The 18,071-nt window shown below is 36.5% G+C and overlaps 1 protein-coding gene across 1 annotated transcript in view; it reads left to right on the top strand.

Moving 5' to 3' along the window:
- Positions 1 to 18,071, top strand: part of MCPH1 (microcephalin 1) — a 130,466-nt gene that overhangs the window by 30,844 nt on the left and 81,551 nt on the right. Inside the window, exons 10-12 of the mRNA XM_074154087.1 lie at positions 7,253 to 7,290; positions 10,537 to 10,699; positions 17,974 to 18,051. Coding sequence (XP_074010188.1) covers positions 7,253 to 7,290; positions 10,537 to 10,699; positions 17,974 to 18,051 — 279 coding nt within the window. The remainder of the gene's footprint in view (positions 1 to 7,252; positions 7,291 to 10,536; positions 10,700 to 17,973; positions 18,052 to 18,071) is intronic.

The following is an 18,071-nucleotide window of genomic DNA, read 5'->3' as shown; positions in this document are numbered from 1 at the left end:
AGAGGAACTATATTTGGTCAGGAAATTACAGTTGAAATTGAGTTTGCAGCCAGAGGAAACTGGAAAAATATCAGTATCAAAGGACTGATAAGCAGAGAAAGGACAGCCAGAAAGTAAATTACAGCTTTGAATAATTGCTGTTTAAAGCTACTGAATAGTAATCATTCATTGCAATTACCAATTACTTTCAGCTATGAGCCACAATTACATGAATAGAATAAATTAATGTAGCACAATTTATAGATTGTTTCTAAAAACAACCTTAAAGTTTTGGATCATTATTGCAACCTTCCTAGATAAAAGTAGAGTGAAATTAGCCTGATTCCTACACATGGCTCTGTTTTTGGCTCATGTATTAGTAGGACTGAAGTTTATTAGTTCTGAAATACAGCTGTAAAGATCAAAAGTGAATATATGAGTTCTGAACCAATTTCAGAACCGTCAAATGGACCTACAATAGCAAGAGAAAAAAGGTACTAGAGGAGTACAAAACAAATGGCATAATAATTTTATACTAGCCCTTACACTTTATTTCACATGCATGCACTTCTTTCCCCCGCCTCTCCCTGACCCCTTCTAAGAGTCCTTTATCCCTGGTATATTGGCCAAACCACATTGGATAAATATCTTGTTGAGTCCTGAAGGTGAAGGTCTTTTTTTCTCCATCACAGTGTACATCTAAGTTTGAGAGTACCCTGGAGCTTATTTCTTACAGAACTTCAGTCAACTTTAAGGCATACAAGGAGCATTTGGACTAACGAATACACAATTCAAAAGTAGTATTTATTGGTTGAAATCCTTTCTTGAAAAAAAATCCGAGGTCTGGGTTCTTGACCCAAAGACGAGATCTAATTTACTTAGGCTGGAATTTAACCAGTCACAAATGTAAAACCATTCCTGCCAAGCCAATTCTTAACATGAATGCACTTTATTCTTGACAACTGAAAAAAACATATTTTACAGTCACGTTTTAATTCATATGTCGCCTATGAAAAACAAATTGTGACATTCTTAAGGAAACAAAATTTGAATTCACTTTCTTGAAAAGCAGGTTGTACAAAACAGGGCTTTTCTCTTATTGTCCTTCAGCTCCAAGAAACACCTGCTCAAATTTAGAAGAAAGAAAGATGTTTTGAGGTTGGATTCTTCATTTGTGGTATAGGTCAGTTAACATGCAGGAAGTATCACATTGTCTTTTAAGTACTGGAAAGATTTACAAATATGATTTTCTTTGAGCTACTGAATGCATGTTTTATATTTCAGATGACTTAGAAAAATCTTGTTGCTGGCAGACTCTAAAGAAATGCTTAATGCAACTGTGCTCCTAAGAAATGTATAAAGAAAAGCTGAAGCACATCGTTTATAATACAGCCTGTATTCCAGACCTAAAAAATAATTCAGAAAGACGTGTGTTCTGATTTAGGATACAGATATGAAGCTCTTCAGGATTCAGAGATTAATGATAAGTCAAGGGGCCAGTTAACTCAATGCCACCTTTTCCAGTGCTTTATTAATAATAATCCTGCTACAAATGTGCATTAGAACTCGTAATGATGCTCACCAGATGTCTTTTTGCTGGTCAGAAATAAAATGCTAACTCAAAAAAAATTTTGCAGTAAAAGAAACATGTAAAATAAAACAGACACAAAGAGCATAGAAGAAAAATTGCATAGTAAGGGGGGGAAGCGATTAACTTGAAAAATGTATAACTGAAAATTAGAACATAGTTTGGCTAAGTTTTCTGCTTAGTAACTGTAACCTAAAAGAGGACTGCTTGTCTTACTGAAGCAATAAAACAAAATGTTGTCTGCTTAGCAAATGACCTCTAACTTGCAAAAATATGCAGTTCTGAATGAAGATGAAATAGTAGTTTGGAAGAAATTAAATTTATTCCAATTTCTACCTTTTGTATGCAACCTTCTGCATTCTTGAGTCTTTGAATTGCTTTGACGCCCACTGGCAGAATGTTTCCCAGAATACCCACTATACCATCTTATATGCTGTATGTTGTAGCATAAAAGCTACAATTCGGAGGCTGACTTTGCAGAGTAATGTCAGGACAGGCTGCAGGTTTCTTAATTCTTCTATTTTCTATATAGGGAAGTATTTTCATTTCCCTATAGATAAGGTATTAAGGAACTGTTAATGAACATTTCAGCTCTGAAGCTGAGGAAGCAGCTGTAGGATCTCAAGCCCCTCTGGCCTTGGTTTATAGTAATGCTTTTTTTTTTTTTTTTTTTTTAACCCAATTTTGGCAAAAGTAGTGATCTGATTTGTGATACTTCCATGACATTTCATTTATAAAGAGTTATAAGGATGGGTATTTTTCTGCACTTTCTGAACAGAAACATCAGGGTCTGACTTGGGAGCTCATATTATACAAGGGCCGCAGCAATCTAGCGCAGTTCTTTTGTGTGGATTTAACTGCAGACTTACAGCCAAAGAACTTCATTCTGATAGCAGCAAGGCTTGGCTTCAGATACTGAAGGAGAACATCATGACCATGCTGAAGCATACATATTTGACATAGATGAGGTTTTCAGTGCAGAAAGATTGGACAGAGAAGAGTAAAGCCTTGCTTTTAAGCCAGGAGGAGAAAGAGATAAGGAGATTCAGAAGTTTAGAATGAACTAAACTACTTTAATGAAGAATTAATATTAAAATAAAAATAAAGAAGAAAATAATGAAATAGATACAATATATACAAAATCGTATCAAGCTCCCAGGATGACAGTCACGTCACCGGCAGGCACTGGGGAAGTCCCAGACTGGACTCAGTGACGGATGGGAACTGGATTCCAGCTCTGGAGTCAGGAACACACGGATCGGGATCAAAGGCAGATGAACAGATAGAGTCCTCTCTGGACGTCGGCCATCACAGGAAGAAGGCTGACCCTTTGATCCCTCAGCTTTTATACTGAGCATGGGGCAGATGGGATGGAATACCCCAGTTGGTCAGGTTTGGGTCACCTCTCCTGTCCACTCCTCCCCACCGATGTGACCCCTCTACGTTTTTCCGTTTCCGACCCTCTAAGGGGGCAAATAACGAAATTGGCTGACCTTGGTTGTTACAGCAATAAGTACAAGCAAGGGCCTCCCTGCACACCATTCCTTGGCATGGAGCACAAACATGGGTCTTGTCATTCTGAGAACGAGCAGTTTTCTCCACAATATGCCGTTAATTTCAGAGAGTTAGAGGAGGCCTAGCTAGGATGTAAAGTTACAGAACAGAAAATTGGTTCAGTTTTACTTCAAATCGGGACATAATGTGATTATAGATATTGTCCTAGTTTGAGGTAAAACAGAACCAATTTTCTCTTCAGTCATTTTACTTTGCAGTTAATCCTCTTCTAACTGAACTCTCTGAAATTAACAGCATATCATTCAGACGCTGTTTGCTCCCAGAGTCATAAAATCTGATTATAGTTTACGCCAAGGAGTGGTGTGCGGAGAGGCTCTTGCTTATACTTACTGCTATAACAACCATGGCCAGCCAACTTTCCTGTGTGCCCTGTTGGAGGGTCGGAAGCAGAAGTGCATAGAGGGGTTGCACCTGCAGAGAGGAGCAGACAGGACAGGTGACCCAAAACTGACCAACAGATTATTCCATGCCATCTGCATCACGCTCAGGGTAAAAGATGAGAGACCAAAGGGTCAGCCCCTCTTCCTTCAATGGCCGGTGTCCGAGGAGGACTCTGTTCGTCTGCCTTTGATCCCAATCCGTGCATTCCTGAATCCAGATCCAGAATCCAGTTCCCGCCCATCATTGAGTCTAGTCTGGGACTTTTGCCGTGTCTGTTGGTGATGTGATCATCATCCCGGGAGCTCAATACTGGTTTTGTACATGTTGCATACATTTCATTCTTTTCATTGGATTTTATTATTAATATTTCATTAAAGTAGTTTAGTTTTTTTCCTAAACTCATAAGTCTCTTTCTCTCTCTCCCTTCTCTCCTAGGAGAGAGAGGTGGGGGAGAGCATCTGTGAGTTGTTTCAGTGGCCAGTCCGGCCCGAACAACAACAGGTATATTTAATATATAGTGTTGCAGTATTAACTATTTTTGCTTAAACAAAGTATTAATCTCAAATGTGGAATTGAAGCTGTGAAGTTCTCGGAAATTCCAAGAGCAATTAAATGTGATTGTTTATTTGGAGTTGAAAATATTGCAGTACAAAGTCTTTTGGCAAAGAATGCAATAAATTTTGATTTCAGATAAGGGAGTATTATCTTTTCTTCATCTGTCAGGCTAGCAGTAGGCTAAGGCATCCACAGTAAGTATTGCTGGCAACAAGTTAGAATCTGGACACTTACATTTCCAAAAACACTGCATAGAATTTCTCTCAAATAAATATTTCAATATAAAAGTTTCATTGTTTCCTCATTTGAAGGAAACATTCCTCATTTCTATTATTGATTTTTACATTTCCACGTTTTATGTATTTTCATTTCTAAAGTATTGTATAGCTTACATAATGTTCTCTGAGTGCATGTTTATGATGAACTGAAAAAAATTGAGTATGTTATATGTTGCTACTGAAGGCTCAAATAGGATCTGGGTTCTATGTTCTTCAAACTTACCCAACCACAGAATGAAATTCATAGATTCATAGATTTGGAGGTCCCTTCCGGCCTGGACCAAGGTCATCTAGTCCGACCTCCCCGCAGTCAGCAGGGACACCCCCAACTAGACCAGGTTGCCCAGGGCCTCGTCGAACTTCACCTTGAATATCTCAAGGGAAGGGGCCTCAACCACCTCCCTGGGCAACCTGTTCCAGTGTTCCACCACCCTCATGGTAAAGAACTTTTTCTTAATATCCAATCTACATCTCCCCTTCTCCAACTTGAAACCATTGCCCCTCATCCTGTCACTGCAGGCCTTTGTAAACAGACCCTCCCCAGCCTTCCTGTAGGCCCCCCTCAGGTACTGGAAGGCTGCTATGAGGTCTCCCCGGAGCCTCCTTTTCTCCAAGCTGAACAACCCCAGCTCCCTCAGCCTGTCCTCATAGGAGAGGTGCTCCAGCCCCCTGATCATTTTGGTGGCCCTCCTCTGGACCCGCTCCATCAGGTCCATGTCCTTTCTATATTGAGGGCTCCAGACCCACACACAGTACTCCAGGTGAGGTCTCACCAGAGCAAAGTGGCAGAATCCCCTCTCTGGATCTGCTGGCAACACTTCTTTTGATGCAGCCCAGGGTGTGATTGGCCTTCTGGGCTGTGAGAGCACCCTGCCTGCTCATGTCCAGCTTCTCGTCCATCAGCACCCCCAAGTCCCTTTCCTCAGGGCTGCTTTCTAATACCTCATCCCCCAGTCTGTATTTATACTGAGGATTGTTTCTTCCCAGGTGCAGAATCCTGCACTTGCTTTTGTTGAACCTCATGAGGTTCATCTGGGCCCACCTCTCCAGCCTGTCCAGGTCCCTCTGAATGACATCCCGTCCCTCCGGTGTATCGACAACACTACACAGCTTGGTGTCATCTGCAAACTTGCTGATGGTGCTCTCAATCCCTCTGTCTATGTCTTTGATAAAAATGTTCAACAGTACTGGTCCCAGCACGGACCCTTGAGGGACACCACTTGTCACTGCAATGAAAATTGCCATGTAAGTACCATGAAATTACCATGTATGTTGAAAAGACTGCTTCTTATGTTGTCTTTAATATTTATCTTGTCAATGATATATAAATTGTTTTATTTATGCAAAGATTGTTCATATAATGAACACCTATGTAGTCATTGCGCATGCTATTACTCTACAGTATAGCAGTCTACACAGATAATTTGAAGGAACTCTGTTCTTAAAGGTGACAAATTGCTTGAACACTTAATGGAGAGCAGTTCTGTACTGATAAGAGAGAACAGATGGAGTTGCGTCAGAGTTTGTTCTCTCTTCTGTTCTGTGATTCATTACTGGGTAAAATGAGTTGCCCTGTAGTCTTTTTTGGCCCATGCAACCAGCTGTAATCCAATTAAAAATATTTTTATAGTCTCAGCTCAATACAGCTCAATACTCAAAAGTGAATTTTAGCAGAGACTTTGGGAGCTTACTGCTTGTGGTTGTGGTAATATGTTGGGGATGGGGTGGCAAGGGGGCAGAAACGGGAATTATTATTTCTTATGGCGCAGTAGTTATCTAGGGAAATAATTTGAATTTCATATATCGATTTTGAAAATTAGGAGGAGTTGTTTGAAATCATTGTATAAAAGTCTATCTGCTTTTTCTACAAAATTAAAATGTTTATGTATACATACTTGTGCATGTGTACGTGGCTACAAGTAATTTTTAGCCAGGATTTTCAACACCTCTTCTTATGTGTATTTTTTGATGACTGTGTTATGCTCAGTTACGTATTTCTCTGATACTGCTAAAATTAATGTTCTTTCTACCTTTGTGCATGGTACAGGCTTTCATGTCAGTGTTGATGACCCAAGGATACTCTTTCCTTTTCTGACTTCTATAATACTAATTGTTAAAACGCTTATTTAAAGTCTGTATGGGGCAAACACTCCTACTTTGCACAGAAGCTATGGGGGGTATTGCAGGGGAAGGGGCGGTGCTTTTTAAGGTGTCTTAGAATTGCTGGTTTAAGGTCTGCAGTACTTTTGGGGTATACCTTGTGTTTTATGTTATTTGGACAGCTTTTATTCACTAGACAAGAGTGAAAGAATGTTAACTTAAAAACCTGCACTTAAAATACTAAAGTTGTGGAAAAAAAAAAAAAGCACCACCAAAAACCTACAGTACCGAAATAAAACAAAATTATTAAAATAATACTTTACAATAAATATATACTTGTTCCCGCAGCATCTCAGGCAGTTTCTGCCTTTCCTTAGGAAGAAACTGGAATAATTTTAAATTACAGGTTTTCTTTGTTGAATGTAAGCTGCTTTTTTCTTTCTACCTGATCAGAAGAAGGAAAAGGTGAAAGACAAATACTGTCCTTTTTTCTGTGGCATCCTAGACTGGAAATCCTTCACTTTTTTGTTTTTAATAATAAATAATCCTATTCCTGTTTTCTACTATATTGGATGCATTGATACCAGACATGATGAAGGGGTTTCCTTCCTTCCTTGTCCTCAAAGTTTAATATTTCTAGTATATGTGTTAATTAGTACAGCCTCTTTCCCAGGTGATACTGTAATTACAAAGTTGATTAGTCCTTTTAATGGAACAGTTTCTAATTGAAGGTTTTTTTCAAAAGGGAAAACTTTTCAGATTTTTTGATGTTTTCTTGTCTCTTTCATGTCTCTAGCCAACGAGGACACTAGTTATGACAAGTATGTCTTCTGAGTAAGTATTAAACATTTTGACTCTTTAGTCAGCTTACTGTTTAAACTTGAATGTTGATCATCTTTTTATGTCTCTACAAAGTGAAATTTATCTTTGCGCTGGGTGTTAAAATACTTTATTTGATTTTTGTATTCTAGCTAGAAACACACATACATGTATACGTTGTTGCTATCTACACTGTACGTGTGTGTTTGTGTTACTATGGTGCAGACTGAAGTAGTTGTTCCATAGGTGAGCTCAGCAGGGCTTCAGAGCAATAAAAATAAAATCTTAAACAAGTTTTGAATTTTTCTGAAGGAAGTGTAAAAAGTAGTTTTGCATAGTAAATGGTTCAGACTTTCAGCCCAAGACTTATCTTTTTCCCCATACATTTTAATTATTTCTATTTAAAAAGTCATAATCTAAAACATTGGTTTGAAATGTTTTCTTTCATACAAATAGTTGCTGAGTAAATATCAGTTGTAGGCTTTTTAGCCACTTAGTTTCAAAACTTTAGAAGCAGCTGCCACTGCATATTTTAGGGGAGAGTTAATAATTTTCTGGCATGCTCTTATCAGTCTCTTAAAAGTCTTATAGCATAAGGAACATCCAACAAAAACACAATTCCATATTTTATACTACACTTGCTTAGACTTTCTTGAATTCTTTTTCAAAACTCGAGATATTTCTGCTACTCACAAATCTGTTCCAGTTTTGAAGTAATTAAATCTTGACAGTTACATAGATATAAGTATTCAGAAACAGCACTTAGTGGCTATCCTTGTAGAAGTTCTTTGTAAATGGTTGTCAATACCTATTAACAAGTATACTAATATATGTCAGAAACATAAAATGGAATTAATACTTTTCTTCTATTTAATGTGACTGGATGCCACAATAATAATAAATAATACCAAGATTATAAAATGCACATCGCAAGTCATGCAATACAGGATCACTGTGGGGAAAGTAAAGAAAATAGCTACAGTGCGGTTAGGAGTAGTGGAAAACAGAGGCTGTGATCTGCGCAAGAGAGGAGAACAAATCCTGGCAGAGCTAGGGAAAAAGATCTTTTATTGGAAGAGGTCATTAATGTATTATTTCTTTTAGGTTGCTTGTATGTTGATTTTTCCCATTACCCAATTATTGTTTCATTAAATAAAAATTTCTGGTGATAACAATTGATTTTCTTCAAAACTTCTTCATCAAGATTGTGCTTTTGGCTGTCTATGATTGTAAGCATTCATCAACTTTTAAATGGGTGAAGGTAGAGGGACTGCTTCTGAAAGGACTAAAGAACAGAAAATAGTCTTCCAAAATACAACCCAATGGCCAAAAGCCAGCTTTGCTACCCAGTAGCTACAGCCTCAAAAGTGGGTCATTAGAATTTAAATTTTAAGATGTATGACTTCAGTGGTTTCACGGCATCGGGTTTTGAGATTATATTAAATACTGCTCACTGATTGACAACCAGCAGCTACCTGTTTTTCTGAATCACAAATTCAGTGAAATTTTGCTGTAAATTCGTATCTGTCAGTTTTTTTAGCTGACCGAAGTACAAACTGGTGAGTTTTCACTGCAGTTTATAAAATATCTTAGATTCAATTCTTGTACAACAGGAATTTTTCCTCTCATTGTAAAAATTTTGTGTAGACACAAGAAAGAACTAAGAAAAGGCTCAGGTAGAGCATGGAAATGCATCCCCTGAGGATGCAGTCTAGGCAGGGCCAGCCCCACGGGTTGCAACGTCCCAAAAACTGTCACTTGTAGGCTGTGCTAAGTTAAAGCTCATAAAATGAAAAGGGAATAGTAATTATTCTAGTAACAGTCAAAACCATATAGCCAAGGCCAGAATTCACGCTGATGTGAGGGTCAGTGGTTTGATGCTGAGGGACATGTTTAGTAGTTTAGTAGTAGTAACTAGTTTAGTAGTAACTTGGTTCAGTAGTAACTTGGAAGTGCTGGGTTAACGGTTGGACTTGATGATCTTAAAGGTCTCTTCCAGCTATAAAGATTCTATGATTCTGTGATCATAGAATCATGATCGTACAGTATCCACATACAATATCACCTTTTGACTTAAGCGTGAAATTAATTTGCTGCATTGTTTTTACTATTCATTTAAATGTTTGAAACTTCTTAAAAAAATAGATTGCTGCATTCTCTGTGAAGAATTTTTTGCCGTTTTGTTAGAGTTCCTCTAAGTAGCGTTTGTTTTATCTGGGGTAATTTGGGAGTTTTATGTGAGTTACTTTCTGTAGAGTGAGATGTAGTGAGAATGAAGTAACCCCAGACCAGAGGCTTGTGGAGATGTTCTGAGTGTGCTCATATTATGTCAGTGATCAACTTAAGTGTTTTACCTGAGAGTATTGCTGTTATGATAGATGTGACTGTGTTCAAGGTTACGCTTAATTTTTTTATATTGAGTAGCATGCCATGGACACTTCCAAGTCATACAGGGGAAGCAGAGAGTGCACTGAAACTGGGCTTTCATTTACAGATCTTTAATGATCATTTATAATAGTGATTTATGAAAATAATCATTAATAAGAACAGTAAATTGTTCTCATGCAACAGCTTTTCTCTAGTGACACCAAGATCTTACTGTTTTCACAATGATATATTTGTGTGCTTCACTGTAGCTGTGTAGAAAACTCAAATTAGAATTCCAGTTATAGGTGGCCATTCTGGATTTTATATTTCATTTTATATGTTTAATTATAATAGTATTTAAGGATAAGTGAATTTTTAATTGAAGCATTGGATCACACATATAGGTAGCAAGCCAGAATTTTAGGACGTCTCTCTAAATTTAGACAGCATTTTATTCAGATGCTGAAAATCTGGTGCTTCCTAATGAAAACTTCTTAAGAGTGCTGTGTCTAAGTGTTTATATTTCCTGGTAACACTCTTGATAGCACTAAAAAAGCAACCAAGAATGAGGCTCTGTTTTACTAGGCATTGTACACAAACAATATGTTAGATAATTCCTGACTCAAAAGCTTCTATCTAAACAGACAAGATAGATGTGTGGGACAAAAGAGCTTTGATGTACAAGTAGATATGATTGTGTGATGACAGAAAAGGGTCTGTTTGGACTTCGTGAGAAGGCTAATGAATTTAGAGCTAGCAAATGCGTAGAGGCTCAGAAAAAGATAAGATTAATGAGAAAAGAAATGAGGTGAATTTGAGTTAATTTGTGTTGTGTGTATATGCTTTTTTATAATTCGCATATCGATTCAACATTATTTTTTTCCTTCTTTTTAGGATGCAAAATACAGTAATTCAGGTGGTGAATAAACTTGGAGACTTTTTGTTCTCAGATGATGTATGTGAAACAACAAGCCATGTAGTCACAGGGAGTCCTCGTCGTACCTTGAATGTTATGCTGGGAATTGCTCGTGGGTGTTGGATTGTTTCTTATGAATGGGTAAGAAATATTTTTTAATTTTACTACAGCATAAATTAAACTTATTTTGTACAGCTGAAATATGACCGATATACCCATGTTTATGTCCATGTTGCATACAGTGGTGCAATGTTGTTGAGATATTCAGGTGTAATTAGTTCAATTAGTGGAAATTTATCTGTGTGAAGCTCTGTTACGTTACTCACAGTCTTTCAGTACTTAATATAATCAAAGTATTCCTGTATTATACCTCGGTGTGTATTTTAGAAATGCCTGAAGTCTTATCTCATGGCTCAGAAACTCATGCCACGTGCATTATTTTTGGACAGATTAAAGGCTAAGCAGACCATTTCTGCTCAATGTTAGCCAAGTCATATTATTCAGTTTGAATTTTTTTTATACTGATTTAATATATTTCTGTTGTGTTCTGAAACACGTATTGTGTGCAGCATTGGTAAAAATGAAAGGAATTGTTAGATATTTTGCTGCATAGTGGAAAAACTATAAAAAAAAAAAATTAAGGAAAGGTATTTGTAGATGAGTAGTTTGGAAACTTTGTAATTTACACAAATTGCTCCCAGACATCCAGATCAAATAATCACTGTATATCCTCAAAATTTCTTCTGGACTACCACATAAAGTTATCAGACTGTTACTGTAAAGACAAGGTAATCACGAATTGCTGTACTGAGTCCGGCCAGGATGGAGTTAATTTTCTTCATTGTACCCTGTATGGTGCTTTGTTTTAGACCGGTGACCAAAATCATTATTATAGAATAATATAGAAATCACCAGTGTTTTAGCGGTTGTTCAGTAGTGCTTACACAGCATCAAGGTGTTACCTGTTTTTTGGTCAGCCCCCACCCCCAGCAAGTATGGTTGGGGGGCACAAGAAGTGGGGAGGGTACTCAGCTGGGACAGCTGACCCCAACTGATTAGAGAGATTTTCCATACCATATGACATCACACTCAACTGTAAAACTGGGAAGGATTTTAAGCGGCCATTACTCATAGACTTGCTGGGCATCGATCTGCTGGTGGGAACGGTTACTTTTACATCACTGGAGAGTTTTTTTAACTTTTTTTTTTTTTTTTTTTCCCCTTCACTTATTAGCTGTCTTTATCTTAACCCATAAGGTGTGGGTTTTTTTCTTGCTTTTGCCCATCCAGTTCTCTGCTCCATCCTGATGGGGTGGGGAGCGACTAGTGACCAGGTGGGGAGCTTATCTGTCAGTGCAGGGTTAAAACCACCTCAATTGCTCACTGTGATAATGGAGATTAACCACTCAATCTGACGTTGCAGGTGACAGTTTTTTCAACTTTTCTCATGTTTTCAGAGCAATAAAACGTAGCTGTTGGAATTTATATTATACAGAAAAGAGTTGTAGAATAACTTTAAGTGTCTTTGTTTGCTTTGTCTTATAAATACTTCAAAATTTAGGGGCTGGGCTGAAAACCACTGTTGCATTTTTGTTTTCAAGATGCCTCCTGGCACTTACCAGTGTGAAGCTTGTCCAATGTGATATACATGTAGTTATCCAAAGAAGCTGCTATGGTATACTTTGGGGTTTTCAGAAGTTCTTGGTGATTAATTTCCCTTGGAATAAAGGGGTTTGCATCTTTGGTCACCTTAACAATCCAGTAATGTCCCTTTGTGGCAAAAAAAGACCAATAGCATCTTTGGCTACGTTAAGAAGAACATATTTGAGCAGATGGTTTGGACAAGACATTCTCCACAGATCCATTCCAGCCTCAACTGGAATCACATCATCATAGATGCATAGAATCAACAAGATTCTATGCATCTATGAATGAAATATATTGAAATATCTGTCACATGCTTAGCTTTGTATGGAGTTTTAAACAAGTAACAACATATTTGCTTTAAGTTGCTTTCTCCTAACAGGGTAGTCAAACATGAAAGCTGTATATTTCCTTGAGAAAAAGCTTCAGATAACTAGTAAGATAGCTAAATGTGTACATAACTACTGCAAAAATCCAGTAAAATAGTTTCCTATCTATGTGCATAAGGTAGTATTTGGATAATCAGTATTCTGGCAATTGCTGTCCTGGAATTTCATTGCCCGTTTTATGCACTGCACTTCTGTGAATGAATCCATGGTGAAAACATCAAGACATGATTTTCATAGACTAGTACTGACTAGTAGCAATGCCAAACTTTCTCTTGCTATCTTACAGCCTTTTAGACACATCACAGGATCATCTATATCGGTTATATAATACCAGTAAGTTAAATGGATTTGGTCCAAGGATTACTTTGTTCCTCTAAATATTAATGGGTCAAATGTTGAAGCTGTCTTCACTCATTTTATTCATGCTATTTAGAGAAAGTTCTAAAGTTACTAGGAGAGCTGTATGAGAAGGAACTAGAGAAAAACTTCAGTTCTCCAGATCACAAGTTTGTTCAGTGTTCAGTCTTATAGTATCTGCCTATATGTGAATATTGCTATTTTTACTTTTTTTAGAACTGTGCTTAAACCTTTCACTGAGGCTGGGTACAACTTTGTCCATAAATGTCTAATCCCTCAAGTAATTAAGTCATTTATTTCACTGAAAGAAAATATTGCTATGAACTTTTTAAGAAATTATTTCCTATCTGGATAAATCTACGCATCTTATCACATAAGATCATTATTTTCTTATTTCTAAATATGTCACTGGCATAATTTTGCCATCTTTTTACACAAATTTGTTAACTGAATACTTTAACTAGAGAAGAGAAAGCTGAAGCCTTACTTAGCCATCCTGAGAAATTCCACAGAAAATTAGTCAGGAGAATTTCATTTAAGCAAAATAATATTTTCCTTTTGTTAATGCTACAATACTGAATCCTTTAAATGCCTTTCTATACTAGAGTCAATCCTACCATAAGTACTTTCATTGGTAAAATCATTCAAATTGTATAATTAAAATAATTAATCAGTGTGGAGAAATCAGTAGTACTTTTTAAACAAGGTATTAATTTTGAGCCATGATGATTGTCTTTTGGAAGATGTTTCTCAACGCTTTAAGAAGCTGAAATATTATTTACCTCTGCCTTTTGACTTATAACATGGAGACATAGTTTAGGCTGCAATATGTTTTTCTTCTTCTGAGAAAAACTTAAAAGGATCTTTTTAGAGAGAGATCTTGGAGAAATATTAAATTTGTCATTAGACGTTTAATCTTCATAGCATTCCACTTACATATTTCAAGATGAGTTATCCAAGTACAAACACCATATGATCACTCAGTGTGCTGGCTGGATGGATAAGAGGCCTTAAATAATGATTAGTCAAACCATGTCTTTTCAGACTCTTGAGAATTTGATGTTTGACATCAATTTGCCTATCTAGTGTGAATAAAAGAACATAACTGATTTGGATATGCAAAGGAAAACTTTGCACCAAGGCTAACCTTATGGCTGTATAACCTACAGGACACCTGTTGAAGCTCCATGCAGTACAGGTTGCCTGCTACTGAATTAGATAAAATAGTCCATACTTGAGGATGAAGTAACAGAAGATTGATCAACTTGATTCTAGAGTCCACAGGAGAACATTCTTTAAGGTTTTAAGAAGTTCACTGAAAAACTATGCTTTTCCCACTCTTATCTTCCCTCCCTGTTTCCTCCTTTCTTGGGTCCTCCACGACTAGCGTGACTGCATTCTACAAGAATCTGATAACATTGAGACATTAAGAATGTATCAGCTGTATTTTCCTAACTTCTGATACTCCTATATCCAGCATTCATGCTTGATCCATACTGTACTCCTTTGTCATTATATTTTAAGCGAAACCTTTCATAACTGCACATTTGAAAACTTCCAGATATCTCTTTCTTCTTAATATAAATGCTTTTATATTCTGAAGTATTTCAACTTTTCTTAGTCCTTTTCCACATTCTAAGGAACTGTTGAATATGAAGATATTACTGACATAACAAGAGAAAGTAGTTTACTCAATACTGCAAATCATAACTTGTTTTTGTCTTACATGAATTTGAAGCATTTTTTTTAGTGTTACTGGTTGAAAATTTGGCAAAGTCAGAAGCAAACTTGCAGTGACTTAAAATGGAGAGCTCTTGCCTTTGTGTTCATGAAAACTGAATGTTTTAGTGAGTGGTGACCTAATTATTTACTACAGGACCTGTTCATGAACTCTGTATCTAATTTTCCTTTTATCTAGGAAAGTAGAGATGATGCCTTTGTACTCAATTCCAGAACCATGATAGACAAGCATTAATCCATCTTTTGTTAAGATAAACAATATTCATTTCTAAACAAAATTCTGTAAATATTAAAGGGATTAATAGAGGTTGTTACTGTAAAATTGGCCTGGAAAATGAAATGGGGTTACTTAATCATAACTAATCTTTTGGGTTTGTGTTTTAATCTATTTGGGTTGTTGGCCAGTTACTCTTGGTACAAACATGTTTTCAGTATTATGATGTTATTTCGGTACATGATGTACACATTATACAGCATGTATACATCTGTTCCTGCTCAAGAGTATTTACAAATATTTTTTTTCGTACAGCATGTCTCGAAGAATTACAATTCTCGAAGTTACAATTTTCTTGGTTCGGTTAAAGTTGATTTATACTGTGATTAAAAGATAAATGGCTTGGATTAACAAGTTTGTTTTATTTGCAATAAATATATACAGCTATAAGTAGAAAGCTAACAGGCCTCAATATTCTTATTGCAAATTGTAAAAAGTAGTTATAAAAAATACACACAGGTACCACCTTTAAAATGTATAACTAGAATCCTAAGTTGCAGTCTTATCTGTATGTTTTTAAGAAGTTGTTATACTTTTCTTGGCTAAACAGAGTATTATCAGATTTTGAATATTTTTAAACGTCATTGATTTATTATGTGCTTAACTTATTTTTAGGTTTGGTATGATATAATGACTATAGAAATTCTTTTTTCTTTGAACAGCTGTTGCATTTTCAAATATTTGGTTGTGCATTTCCTAAAAGTAAACATAATATTATTTGGATTTTTGTAATAAAGTTCAACAATAAGTTTGAAGATGTGCTGCTTTTCACTATCAACAAAAAAATCACTGTTCACTTCCAGTAGCCTGCAAAATTGGACACCTGCCTTCCCCTCACAAGTAAAACACCACTTGCCACATCACACAAAGCACCAACTTTTCTAACAGTTCCTATTAGAGATTGCTGGTGCCCCTGAAAGTTGTCAAGCATAAGCTACTTCGGACTAAAAACTATAGAACTTGTTTTTCATAACAAAATTTCTTCCTAAATTCAGTTTGCGATTTGCTTCTTGTAGCAACAGATTTGGGGTGAAAAAGCCCTTTACAGAAGCTTATTTTCCTACATACAGTTAGGCCATTTTATAAGGTTTACATTACTAGTTTATAATCAGTCTGTCCAGTTTAGAATCTTATTTAGTTACTGAGCTGTAAGATTGTAAAGGATAACTTTATCATGCTTGATATCTATTGTGCTTACTTTTGTCTAAGAGGAACATCTTGTAGCACTGCTTCCCAAATTTTATGAGGTAAAGTTTTATAATTTAAATTAAAACTAATAATATATGGATTTCTATGGCGTCTTCCAAAAGAGTAAAAAAAATACTATTTCAGTTAATTGTGAATCAAGCATGGGAATAATTTCACACACTGATGAAATTCAGCTGGTCCTAAGGTGAATAATGACAACAGTTCAATGGTGCATGGCTGGGCTAACAGTAAGAAACAGACATCATCTATTTAAAATGGCTAGAGAACTATTTAGGTAAAATGGGACTGCCAGAGGTAGAATTGTCCTAAACACAGGGATTTATTATCTAATAAATTCTATATATCCCTTTTTGGGGTATATGTACGCTTCCTGTTCACTTAATACTACCAGTGGCTGTAGGAGCAGCAGGGTATTAAGGGGTTGCTGTGGTTTTTAAGGTTGCACATTTGAATTGTGCTGTCTCCCACTAGTGGGTAACAATGCTTTTTTTTGGCCTGTATTTAAGGTGTGCCAAATGGCAACTACAGGAGGGATGTTGCAAAGCTCAAATGTGTGACAGTGGACAAACGTGGCAAATAAATTACCAGTCTTTTACCTATATGAGAAGCTTTATGGCTCAGCTTACAGCACTGAAGCTCTGAGAGGAAAATGAACTCTTTTTCCATCAGAGTGTGCTTCAGAATCTAGACTATCTAGAGATTAGTAGGAAAATGACCTTTGTATGACTCAAGCCATGGTAGGAACTTCCTCCTCTTTCCATTTTGCCATAAAGATGACACTTTTCCCACTTTAGAGATTGTCTCTGAGCACTCTTTGTGAGGCTTTTAATATTATAGTCTATCAGTTGTGACTTATAATGATAAATTTTTTTGAAGAATGGTTTAGAAGATCAATGCAGGAAAAATGCTGGATGGACTAGTTTCGAAAGTTTTAAAAAAATAAAATATTAAAAATAGTGTATTTTGGACCCTGAAAATATAACCATTTCAAGTAGGGGTTTTTTTCTGTTAACTATTTTGTGATGGCCCTGGTGGAAACAGAAGTCTGGAAGTAGTCCAAAGTCTCCAAGCACTGTACTGATCCAGTATTTCAGAGCTCAGTTGAATACAAATTATCAGACAGTCAGTACTCTGCACTGTCAGCAACCTTTTTTTGTGCTTTAGAATGTGGTTGTTGACAGAGGAGGATTCTGAAGAGAATGAAATTGAGTTTTTCTTCTTTGTAAACTGATTTATGTATGTAATGTGGACTATATATAATATTTGCATAAACCCAGTCAGAAGCAGGGGTTGAGAGTAGTCCAATATTTTTTAACATCGCTTGTGAACTGGATGATGGGGGAGAGCGCACCCTCAGCAAGTTTGCAGATGTTACAAAGCTGCGAGGAGTGTTTGGTTCACCAGGTGGGTGTTCCCATACAGAGGGACCTTGACAGGATGGAGAAATGGGCCAACAGGAACCTCTTGAAGTTCAATGGTTAACTGAATCAAGACAATAGAACTGATATAGTATGACTTCCCTTCTTAAATCTTTACTCTAACTTTATGTATCATGATGTAAAAAGCCCCACAAGGTTTTAAAATTTTATGTAGCTATGCATAGAAATATCACTTTGATATTTTAATGGTTTGTTCTGGTTGTAAAATTTGTATCTTTCTGATTTGCTTGATTTTTCAGCGAATCCTTTGGTTTGGGTAAATGAAATATCAAACCAACTATAGCAACTGCACTGTTACTTTGAATTACACATTCAAAGAGTTTGAAATTATAAGAGTTCTACTTACTGCTTAATTTATTTCAGGTTCTATGGTCTTTGGAATTGGGCCATTGGATCTCAGAGGAACCATATGAGCTTTCATCCAGCTTCCCTGCAGCTCCTGTAAGTTTAATGGCCCTTTA

Source organism: Numenius arquata, chromosome 9, assembly GCF_964106895.1.
Source record: "Numenius arquata chromosome 9, bNumArq3.hap1.1, whole genome shotgun sequence".
NCBI lineage: Eukaryota > Metazoa > Chordata > Aves > Charadriiformes > Scolopacidae > Numenius > Numenius arquata.
Note: the sequence above shows the minus strand (reverse complement) of the source record. Positions and strands in the feature narration are given on the sequence as shown.